The 12303-nt window shown below is 39.4% G+C and overlaps 1 protein-coding gene across 1 annotated transcript in view; it reads right to left on the reverse strand.

Annotated features, from left to right (window-relative positions):
- Positions 1-10942, reverse strand: part of LOC112259622 (collagen alpha-1(I) chain) — a 36468-nt gene extending 25526 nt beyond the window's left edge. Inside the window, exons 1-9 of the mRNA XM_042327110.1 lie at positions 10720-10942; positions 8928-9131; positions 8176-8207; positions 7190-7225; positions 5563-5658; positions 2295-2366; positions 1618-1662; positions 1133-1186; positions 771-824 (exon numbers count right to left, since the gene is read on the reverse strand). Coding sequence (XP_042183044.1) covers positions 771-824; positions 1133-1186; positions 1618-1662; positions 2295-2366; positions 5563-5658; positions 7190-7225; positions 8176-8207; positions 8928-9131; positions 10720-10801 — 675 coding nt within the window. The 5' untranslated portion in view covers positions 10802-10942. The remainder of the gene's footprint in view (positions 1-770; positions 825-1132; positions 1187-1617; positions 1663-2294; positions 2367-5562; positions 5659-7189; positions 7226-8175; positions 8208-8927; positions 9132-10719) is intronic.
- Positions 10943-12303: the final 1361 nt, after the last annotated feature.

Here is a 12303-nt window from a genome sequence, read left to right on the forward strand (position 1 = left end):
TGTTTAAAGAAGACTGCGTGAATCAGGCCTTCATGGTCGAATTGCTGCAAAGAAACCACTACTAAAGGACACCAATAAGAAGAAGAGACTTGCTTAGTCCACGAAACATGAGCAATGGACATTAGACCGGTGGAAATCTGTAAATTCTGCAGCGATACACCATCCCATCTGGTTTGCGCGTAGTGAGATTATCATTTGTTTTTCAACAGGACAATGACCCAACACACCTCTAGACTGTGTAAGGGCTATTTGACCAAGAAGGAGAGTGATGGAGTGCTGCATCAGATGACCTGACCTCCACATTCACCCAACTTCAACCCAATTTGATTTTTTTGCTTACTACATGATTCCATACGTGTTATTTCATAGTTTTGATGTCTTCACTATAATTCCTACAATGTAGAAAATAGTAAAAAAGAAAGAAAAACTGTTGAATGAGTAGGTTTGTCCAAACTTTTGACTGGTCCTGTATATATTATGAATACAGTATGTATGTCATTATGTAATCATACATGTCAATATGCAGTGGGGGGAAATATTATGGTGTAAGTTGCAAAGGAGGAAAACTAGAGGAAGTCTACGTTAAATTCAGTTTACTGACTTTACTAACGATCATTGTTTCTGAGCTACAGATCTGACAAATGGAATGAGATAGAAGGAAAGTGGAGATCAGATCTGACAAATGGAATGAGATAGAAGGAAAGTGGAGATCAGATCTGACAAATGGAATGAGATAGAAGGATAGTGGAGATCATGAAAACACAACTTACATTATCTCCGTTCTTGCCTGGGGGGCCCATTGTACCACGTTGACCCATGGGACCCTACAGGGGAGGGAAAAAAGCATGAAGGGAGGTGTGTGTGTGTGTGTGTGTGTTGCTCTGCGTCAAAGGTTACTGGGGTATAGTATACATTTATTATGACTGTTATAGATCACAAATGACAGGGCTCACTGAAATATAATATACACACAAGTGTGAATAGTCAGTGTGTGTGTGTGTGTGGGGGGGGGAGGGGGCGTGGGCATGGGAGGTGGCTACTACAACATGGTCATAGACAGGAAGTGATGCGTTCAGAATGTGTGTCAATTGATATTGATGGGCACAGGAAGTTGCAATGTTTGTATACTCACAGCACCGCCAGGCTCACCGGGCTCGCCAGGGGGACCATGATGACCGGGGGGACCCTGGACATGAACACAGATCAGACCATATGACACAGGGTATATAAGCTATAAGACGTATTATTATAACAAATTATGGGACATTTTCCGGAAAGAAATGAATCCTAATCCTGTATGTACTAAAAGGCTTTTTCAAAGGAGATTCTCCATTGAGCATGCTTTTTAGTCCCACACTAGACTTAATCTCCGTCCGGGAAACCGGCCCTAGAAGACGTACTGTTTTAAGACATAAATATACTACATTGTATACTGTAGAAATGTATGCAGAGTCTCTAAAACAAACTATAGACATGTTATGGTCAGAGGGAACATGAGAATGTAGCTGCTATAATAAACACAGATGCAAATAAATGTTTATTTGTTAAAAAAAAATGTAGATGAGTGAGGTTGGTGTTGTTGACAACACATCAAATGACTAATGAGAGGATACTTACAGTGTTTCCTGGTGGGCCAGCGAGACCACGGGGACCCATTGGCCCCTGTTGGAAACACAACAACCAATGAATCAATGAATCCATTTGCAGCAGTACTTTACCTCCTTTGATTGAGATAAGGTGATTCTGTGAGATATTGTTATCTAAAGGATAAAATAGCTGATGATTGTGAGCGATCACTACCAGAGGACTACTGCAAACCTGAAAGCATCGTACTGTTTAAGCACTAGCTTAGTATAAACTCTACTGTGTCGACAGGAACCATTATCGTCTTCAGAAACACCAATACTAATCTGATCTGCCTGGGGTCTGGCTATGTGATTGCGTAACTCTGACTAATAATTTTGTAGATGTTTGGTAATAGACAATGGTTGGCCATTTGTGAAGACAGTTTTGCATTGCAGCAGTCCACATTATCTGTGTTTCATATAGTTAACATCACTGTTTTGATACTGTCTCTTATCAGGGTTCCTGAAAGGGTTTGTCTCAGCGAGGACCATTTTGGAAAAAAGTGTTTTAATTACTCCTTGTATGTGCTATCCTCTGGGAATACAATGTCCATGTATATCTTGCTGTATATGTTTTTTACGCAAATAAATTAAATTCCATTTATCCTGGAAATGTGGCTTCACTCTCCACACTAAACAGCACAGAGGAAGAAAACAAGCAGTTTGTACCATTGGTCCCTGTTGGGCCTGGCCGCCACTGGATTTCTCGTCATAACCGTGGTGCATCTGAGGAGAGAAGTTCTGGAGGAAAGGAAAGAAATGATCAATTTGTTTCTAAAAATACTTCGCTTTGGATGTTTCTAAGTACATACAACATAGAGATGACAAAACAATAAAATATGTTTATAACTAGTTACAACTGTTAATAACACTGTCTGTAACTCATGTTTATAATTGGTTCTAATTGTTAATAACACTGTCCGTAAGCCACCTTTATAATTGGTTATAATTGTTAATAACACTGTCTGTAACTCATGTTTATAATTGGTTATAATTGTTAATAACACTGTCCGTAAGCCACCTTTATAATTGGTTATAATTGTAATAACACTGTCCGTAAGCCACCTTTATAATTGGTTATAATTGTAATAACACTGTCCGTAAGCCACCTTTATAATTGGTTATAATTGTTAATAACACTGCCACCTTTATAATTGGTTATAATTGTTAATAACACTGTCTGTTTATAATTGGTTATAATTGTTAATAACACTGTCTGCCACCTTTATAATTGGTCATGTTTATAATCATGGTTATAATTGTTAATAACACTGTAAGCCACCTTTATAATTGGTTATAATTGTTAATAACACTGTCTGTAAGCCACCTTTATAATTGGTTATAATGGTAATAACACTGTCCGTAAGCCACCTTTATAATTGGTTATAATTGTAATAACACTGTCTGTAAGCCACCTTTATAATTGGTTATAATTGTTAATAACACTGTCTGTAACTGGTTATAATAAGTCATGTTTATAATTGGTTATAATTGTTATTAACACTGTCTGTAAGCCACCTTTATAATTGGTTATAATTGTTAATAACACTGTCTGTAAGCCACCTTTATAATTGGTTATAATTGTTAATAACACTGTCTGTAAGTCATCTTTATAATTGGTTATAATTGTAATAACACTGTCCGTAAGCCACCTTTATAATTGGTTATAATTGTAATAACACTGTCCGTAAGCCACCTTTATAATTGGTTATAATTGTAATAACACTGTCCGTAAGCCACCTTTATAATTGGTTATAATTGTTAATAACACTGTCTGTAAGTCATGTTTATAATTGGTTATAATTGTTAATAACACTGTCTGTAAGCCACCTTTATAATTGGTTATAATTGTTAATAACACTGTCTGTAAGCCACCTTTATAATTGGTTATAATTGTTAATAACACTGTCTGTAAGTCATGTTTATAATTGGTTATAATTGTTAATAACACTGTCTGTAAGCCACCTTTATAATTGGTTATAATTGTTAATAACACTGTCTGTAAGTCATGTTTATAATTGGTTATAATTGTTAATAACACTGTCTGTAAGCCACCTTTATAATTGGTTATAATTGTTAATAACACTGTCCGTAAGCCACCTTTATAATTGGTTATAATTGTTAATAACACTGTCTGTAAGCCACCTTTATAATTGGTTATAATTGTAAAGTCATGTTTATAATTGGTTATAATTGTTATTAACACTGTCTGTAAGTCTGTTATAATTGTTCTGTAAGTTCATGTTTATAATTGGTTATAATTGTTAATAACACTGTCTGTAAGTCACCTTTATAATTGGTTATAATTGTATTAACACTGTCTGTAAGTCATGTTTATAATTGGTTATAATTGTTAATAACACTGTCTGTAAGTCATGTTTATAATTGGTTATAATTGTTATTAACACTGTCTGTAAGTCATGTTTATAATTGGTTATAATTGTTAATAACACTGTCTGTAAGTCATGTTTATAATTGGTTATAATTGTTAATAACACTGTCTGTAAGTCATGTTTATAATTGGTTATAATTGTTATTAACACTGTCTGTAAGTCATGTTTATAATTGGTTATAATTGTTAATAACACTGTCTGTAAGTCATGTTTATAATTGGTTATAATTGTTATTAACACTGTCTGTAAGTCATGTTTATAATTGGTTATAATTGTTATTAACACTGTCTGTAAGTCATGTTTATAATTGGTTATAATTGTTATTAACACTGTCTGTAAGTCATGTTTATAATTGGTTATAATTGTTATTAACACTGTCTGTAAGTCATGTTTATAATTGGTTATAATTGTTATTAACACTGTCTGTAAGTCGTGCTTATAACTGCTATAACTGTTAATAACACTATCTGTACTGTAAGTCATGTTTATAATAGATTAGAACTGTTAATAACACTGTCTGTAATTCAAACTCCAAAATGGTACCCAATTCCCTACAAATTACACTACATTTGACCAGGGTTCTGGTCAAAGGTAGTGCACTATATAGGGAATAGGGTGCCATTTGGGACATAGCTTTAGTCATATAGGATGAAATAACAGCTTGCTACATCAAACAATTCATTAGGAAATGGGGCAAGTATCTACTAGTATCACTATTAACGAGGAGGAACCTTTTCTATCTACTATCATTACAGATTTGTGTGCCTCTCTGTTTTCTCTTTCTAGTCCAGGGCTCTCCAACCCTGTTCATGGAGAGCTACCATACAGTAGGTTCTCACTCTAACCCTGTTCGTGGAGAGCTACCATACAGTAGGTTTTCACTCCAACCCTGTTCCTGGATAGCTACCATCCTGTAGGTTTTCAATCTAACCCTGATTCTGGAGAGCGACCCTCTGGAGCGAAAACCTACAGGAGGGTAGCTCTCCAGAACAGGGTTGGAGTGAAAACTTACAGGAGGGTAGCTCTCCAGGAACAGGGTTGGAGTGAAAACCTACAGGAGGGTAGCTCACCAAAAACAAGCTTGGAGAGCCCTCCTCTACTCTAACTCCTCTCCTCCATAACCCTGCCTTAGATCAGAGAACCAGGGAGCTGTCCACTCACCACTGGTGCTGAAGGGAGCAGGGAGCTACTATAAACTCACCACTGGCCCTGAAGGGAGCAGGGAGCTACTGTAAACTCACCACTGGCCCTGAAGGGAGCAGGGAGCTACTGTAAACTCACCACTGGTGTTGAAGGGAGAAGGGAGCTACTGTAAACTCACCACTGGTGCTGAAGGGAGCAGGGAGCTACTGTAAACTCACCACTGGTGCTGAAGGGAGCAGGGGGCTACTGTAAACTCACTGCTCTCTAACTCAGATATCGGTTGATATTTCCTCTCAGGTAAAAAGCATGGATGTAAATAACTCTGGTACAAGACTGGTAGTAACTGGACAATATCCACAGGAAATAGTCAGTGGATATTATCTTGTCATGAGGTTACTTACTCCACCGCCAAGGCCAGGAGGTCCAGGGGGGCCCGGGGGGCCGGGAAGGCCAGGCTGGCCGTCCATGCCATCATTACCGGGAACACCCTCAGGACCCTGAAGAGATGGACAGACAGATACACAGACAGCTAGTCAGTAACAGAGACAGATATATTGACAGACAGCTACTCAGTAACAGCTCAGCTTTCAACAACCCATGGCTGAGTTACTTAGATAAATACAGTTCTGTGACAAATTCAGGTCTATCTTCTAATGCACTTCATAAGATAAATTATATTATAATTGGTATAATTGGTATAGACCTAAAAGTGGTGGTTGAAGTGGTGAAGTAGTAAATGCTGTAAATAGAAATTCTGGAATTGTTGATTTTTTTCTTTAAAATGTTTAAAATCATTCACACCAGTTGGTTTGCAAGTGCTGATGGAGCCACTCAAAAAGTAGGGGCTGCAGTATGGGCTGCAAACCTACAATGAACAACGATCCATACATTTGACCTGTGTTGCAAAGGTCAATGTTCAAACAAAGGTCATTATGTTTAATATTTGAAAGATCTATATCTGTCAATAGAAACTAATGTCAACCTTTACTTTTACAGACTAAGTTGTAAGTTGAACAGTTACAATAACATTGTACTGTAAAAACTCTACTGCAAATTAGCTTTGCTGTGCTTAATAGCTGTGTTTAATAGCTGTGTTCAATAGGTGTGTTCAATAGGTGTGTTCAATAGGTGTGTTCAATAGGTGTGTTCCATAGGTGTGTTCAATAGGTGTGTTCAATAGGTGTGTTCAATAGGTGTGTTCAATAGGTGTGTTCCATAGGTGTTCAATAGGTGTGTTCAATAGGTGTGTTCAATAGGTGTGTTCCATAGGTGTGTTCCATAGGTGTGTTCCATAGGTGTGTTCCATAGGTGTGTTCTAGGTATAGGTGTGTTCCATAGGTATGTTCTATAGGTGTGTTCCATAGGTGTGTTCCATAGGTATGTTCTATAGGTGTGTTCCATAGGTGTGTTCCATAGGTGTGTTCAATAGGTGTGTTCCATAGGTATGTTCTATAGGTGTGTTCCATATGTGTGTTCCATAGGTATGTTCTATAGGTGTGTTCCATAGGTATGTTCCATAGGTGTGTTCCATAGGTGTGTTCCATAGGTATGTTCTATAGGTGTATTCCATAGGTATGTTCCATAGGTGTGTTCCATAGGTGTGTTCCATAGGTATGTTCTATAGGTGTGTTCAATAGGTGTGTTCATTAGATGTATTCAATAGGTGTGTAAACTCAGAACCTAATTTCATTGTCTAGTTACTCCATTTGATTCTGTACTGAACAGAAGCAGCAGATAAGCCAAAGATCGTCTCCTGCTGCTCCCCTTCCAAAATGTCCACCTGTGTTTACAATCCTTTACAGTTCAAATCCCAACCTCCACTTCAAGCACCACTTCTGCAAAGCCATGATTCGTCAGAAGAATCAATGACACAAATCCACCGTACCAGAATATGTTTTTCCTTAGGCCTCTCATGGAACATCTAAACCATGGGACATGTAGCAAGCTATACAATTTACTTACAGAAAATAAACAACTTCAAGTTGAGCTTAAGTTAAACTTATGTCCTAAGTTGAACTTGAAACTTACATCATCACCCTTGGGGCCAACTCCTCCCTCTGGTCCCTATGGGAGAACAACAAGAGGAAGAGAATCAGTTGTGCTACAGTGCTCCTTTCACTGCACTCCAATGAGAGAGGTGTAGTCCTACTGAGGCACCAATGAGAGAGGTGTAGTCCTACTGAGGCACCAATGTGAGAGGTGTAGTCCTACTGAGGCACCAATGAGAGAGGTGTAGTCCTACTGAGGCACTAATGAGAGAGGTGTAGTCCTACTGAGGCACAAATGAGAGAGGTGTAGTCCTACTGAGGCACAAATGAGAGAGGTGTAGTCCTACTGAGGCACTAATGAGGAGAGGTGTAGTCCTACTGAGGCACCAATGCGAGAGGTGTAGTCCTACTGAGGCACCAATGAGAGAGGTATAGTCCTACTGAGGCACCAATGAGAGGTGAGGTCCTACTGAGGCACCAATGAGAGAGGTATAGTCCTACTGAGGCACCAATGAGAGGTGAGGTCCTACTGAGGCACCAATGAGAGAGGTGTAGTCCTACTGAGGTAGCAGTATACTTAGCACAAATAAAGGCAGTGAACGTTTGTTTGGTGGAGGGTCAAATGGTAAGCCTAGAGCACATTCGAAAGATATCACAGTTTGAATGAACTAAAATTAATAGCATACACCACATATTTCAACAAATATTACCCATAATGAACATAATGGGCTCATTTATGATGCCTGTAAGCAGGCCAGAACTGTCATTATTCAATAACATGATAACAGTCATGCACCAATGGAGGCTGCAGAGGGAAGGATGGCTCATTATAATGGCTGGAACAGAGCTAATGGAATGGCATCAAACCATGTGTTTTATATATTTGATACCATTCCACTGATTCCGCTCCAGCCATTACCACTAAGCCCGTCCTCCCCAATTAAGGTGCAACCAACCTCCCGTGTCATGCACTAATACATTTTCACCGACATAAATCAATCTTGGGAGTAAAATGTGCATAAATACCTCTGTCTCAGACACTACTGGCCCCTGGGGACCTATGAAATCAATTGAGAGGAAAATATAATATTATTATTTCCCCTTATAAACTCATATCAAACATGAATTGTGTCATAGTACTATCCTGTAAAACAATGTTTCTCAATGTACAATAATACTGTGTTGATAATGAATGCATGATGGCTGGATCCCATACAGGAATGTGAAGGCATCACAGGCTTAATCCTGATTAGGCCTATACATGAGGAGATGTGAGTGTAAAATGCACATCCACATCTCCAGCATTTAACAGGGTTAATCCATTCATTAAGGTGGAGGGAAAAGAAAAGCAATAGTAATATCCAACTGGATGATTTGCTTCTCATCAATAAGGTATCCACAGTCCATTCTAAGTAATGGCCAGCCCAGTCTGGGCAGTGTAGCCTAAGGGCTGCTCAGTTCCTTTTCTTGTTTGTCCCCCTCTGTCTATAACTGGAAACATTGCAGCCAACTGGTGCCACTAGGCGGCGCCAGAAAACTACCACAAAGCACAGGTGGGCGGCAGGTAGCCTAGTGGTTAGAGCTTTGGGCCAGTAACCGAAAGGTTGCTAGATAGAATCCCTTAGCTGACAAGGTAAAAATCTGTCATTCTGCCCCTGAACAAGGCAGTTAACCCACTGTACTTAGGCCATCATTGTAAATAAAAATGTGTTCTTAACTGACTTGACTAGTTAAAAAAAGGTTAAAAAATAATTATAAGGTCATCAAAGGTAGGCTACCCTCTGTCTCGGAGTCATCGGGGCAGATAGGACAGCATTCGCCGTCGGGGATGATAGGGTCGGCGCAGTCGGTTGTGTCCTCACAAATCACTTCGTCGCACATAACGGTTCCGCTGTCGCAGACGCAGATCTGGCAGGGTTCAGGTTTCCACACATCCTTATCGTTGTACTGTTGGCCGTCCAACGAGCAGCTGCCGAATCCACCTGGGAAGATGGAGTTTTGGAGACGCAAGGTAAGTCACATGGCAAATAAATAAACCAGAAGTGACAAATCAGAAGTGACATAATTTAAAAAGAAGGCCTCCTACTTCTAACGTGTAGGCATAACCCAAACCTCTTTGAATAAAAATGTGACAATGCAGGAAAAACTAGAAAAGAGCAAACCAGTCATGACTGTGAAACTGATGTCCTGCCACAGGTACTGTAGACCTAATGTAGGATCCTAGGAGGCCACTCTCAATGAATCGACATAGGCCTAATATTGGCAAGGCCTAGACCTACCAAGATCCCAAAGGCTCAAGGCCCAACTTGAGAATCCTTTAGATATGCATTAGATGTAGGCCTATTTAGAGAATTTTAAATAAAAAGTAGCCTACTACCCTACTACTCCCTACTATAGGCATAAATGAACTGAATGTCCTATTGTGTTGCACTGGTTGTTGCCTTTGCAGTAGACCAGCATTGGCCAAAGGCCATGGGGGTGTCTAATATGGGAGTTGTAACGTGGTTGGTGAAAATGGGGGAGCCGCCCCCTCGAAACATAAAATGTTTCCAAATGCAATGAAATGCTTTGTGAAATGCATAATTACCAAGGCCTATGTTTGAACTTTGAACTACAAGTGATGCTATAGCCAACATCAGACAGGCCTGTAGGCTCTCTGATTGGGGTTCCGGTGGGTCCCTATACTTGTAATTGTTCATATCTACCACATAGTGGCGCTCCCAGCCTGTACAATGACAATATCTACAGAGCCACATGCCCCTCCCTATATCCAATCTGATCAATTGATGTCTAGACAATTCCATTGAAGACATCATAGTTAAACTATTTTCACTTAATTTGACTCCCTGGTTTAAAGTTATTCTAAAACAAGCAATGGAAACTTCTTATTGCAAATTCCATTTGTGTTTGTTAAATAGGTTACAAACTTCCATGTGTACTAGTAGGCCAATGGGGAATAAGGAGTGGCTTTCCTATTGCCTAATCTTTCAGGAGCTTTTTCCAGTCCAGGCAGAATTCGTTGTTGCCTTGTTCATAATATAAATCCTAGATCTTGGTGATAGGCCTCAGATGCAAATCAACTTTTGTTCTGAGCTTTTTTTCTGAAAAATATTTCCTCATTGCTTATTGGTATTTAATTTACATCAGCAATATATATTTTGTCAAGTGGTTTGTAAATGTTTAGTTAATTCCAAATCCATCTGAACATCATGTCATCATTGCGCACCCAAGCTTTAGCAGCAGCTAGAATTTCCCTTCCCCGAGGACATGGAATAGCGCGTGAACAGCGATGGCAGGGGCGCGCTAAACATGTGTCTGCACGCCAGAGAAACGCTCAGCCATGGAAGCAGAACAATATAAAATCCTTGTTCAATGCATCGAGCTTCGGAGCTCCAAAAGCAATGGTATAAGCTTTTGCTGACAATTTAATCCCATGTTTCCCACAGGGTAGCTAAGCATAATTTGTAACATCCCAAACACAAAAGAAAGGTGCGCAGCATCCTTTTACGCGCTATCCAATTCTTCATGCGAGCGTCCCTGTCCCATAATCTCATATAAAGTGATACTTACTATCGTCCTCTCCTTGACCTCTCGCCAATAGTACTGTTGCGCTCAGCAACAGCGCTAACCGAATATCCACAAAGCTGAACATGTCTAAATATTAGACATGTAGACTCTTTGCGGCAAGGGGAATCCTGGTTTTACTCCTCAGACTCCAACCATAAAACGTAGAGTCCGGTTCTTTGTTACTCCAATCCAGACCCTGACAGAACCACCCTACTGCCCAAACAAATGAGTAAACTGGGCTTTTATATGCCACACTTTTGGGGAGGTCCTGGGAGCAGAAGATAACTTGTACATGTTCAAGTGAAAGGAGTCCCTCCTTCATAGTTCAGGGGGGAAGGGCGGCATTTAAAACATGTCAAACAAGTTCACATTTCGGTTAAAACGTGGACATTCAAACACCGGGGCTGTCATCTTCCGACTCTATGGATATTTTTGGCTTATTCAAACGAACTATTTTCAATCCTACTTAAATCTTGATAGTAGCCTATTCAACTTGAGGCAACTTGTCAGGAACGTTTTTAAATCAACATTTGGAACATGCAATCAAGTGTTTCATTATTTCAATTGCGTTGTAAGCTAAGTATTTTATTTTACGTGGAATAGTAACAGCTGGGTTTAGGTTGTGCAATTTCAGATGATGCTGTTGCATGTGGATGTTTTCCAGCAGACACCTTCGTGTCATGGAATATCAGAATGCAAGGATCTGAATAATTATCTGATCCTGACAGATCATGAAAATAGCTTCAGAAATTAAGCTTTGATTGACGTTTACGCACAATTTGACACACATATGTTAACTGTTTCCACATAGAGATGCAACTTAAGGCTGGCCAAGGGAGCCTACAGTTGATACATTTCTTACGGGGTCTCGTGTCGTTTTATTGATTGATAGCAATGATAGCCATAATGGCTTCATTATTGGGTCCTACAGATGGATGCTATCACAATAGTTTGGAAATGAATCACCCTTGACAATAATTGGAAACGTGGCATGGAGTGGCCCACTTATGAATGAAGACGACATAACATTGTGCTAAGATAGTCTTGATGTAATGAGCTCTGAACAGATATGTGCCATGAGTTTATAGTTGTTGAGATGATTTTGAAATTCATGTATTACTTGTATAGGCTACACTCTCATTCAAGTGTTTACTTGACACCAACATCCAAACAAAACTTCAATTAAAATGATATACCTACAATGTGCATCCAACATTCTGTTTTTATTGATTTTGTTCAATGTGATTTTGTTTCAGTCATCACAGTGTTTGGTTGACCCACCTTTCATAAAGACAATTGAGTGGTGCATACAATCCTGCACAATAATAACTTCTGGCATTAAATGCATTGTAATTACATGACATGCATAATGCAGCTTCTCCAAATCTGGGTTGCCCCTCCCATGCGTAGATGATGCTGGAGAGGAAAATGTGGCAGTATTACGAAACACTCTCATTGCACTCTCAGTGAGAGGACACGTTGCAGCTTCTATTAACGTAGCCATATCTGGCATCCTTCCTTCTCCAATTAGTTTTTTAATACTGTATGCCACTGAGGCAATCAACCTAGAAACATGTATTTGACTTT

Source organism: Oncorhynchus tshawytscha, linkage group LG01 (genome assembly GCF_018296145.1).
Source record: "Oncorhynchus tshawytscha isolate Ot180627B linkage group LG01, Otsh_v2.0, whole genome shotgun sequence".
Taxonomy (NCBI): domain Eukaryota; kingdom Metazoa; phylum Chordata; class Actinopteri; order Salmoniformes; family Salmonidae; genus Oncorhynchus; species Oncorhynchus tshawytscha.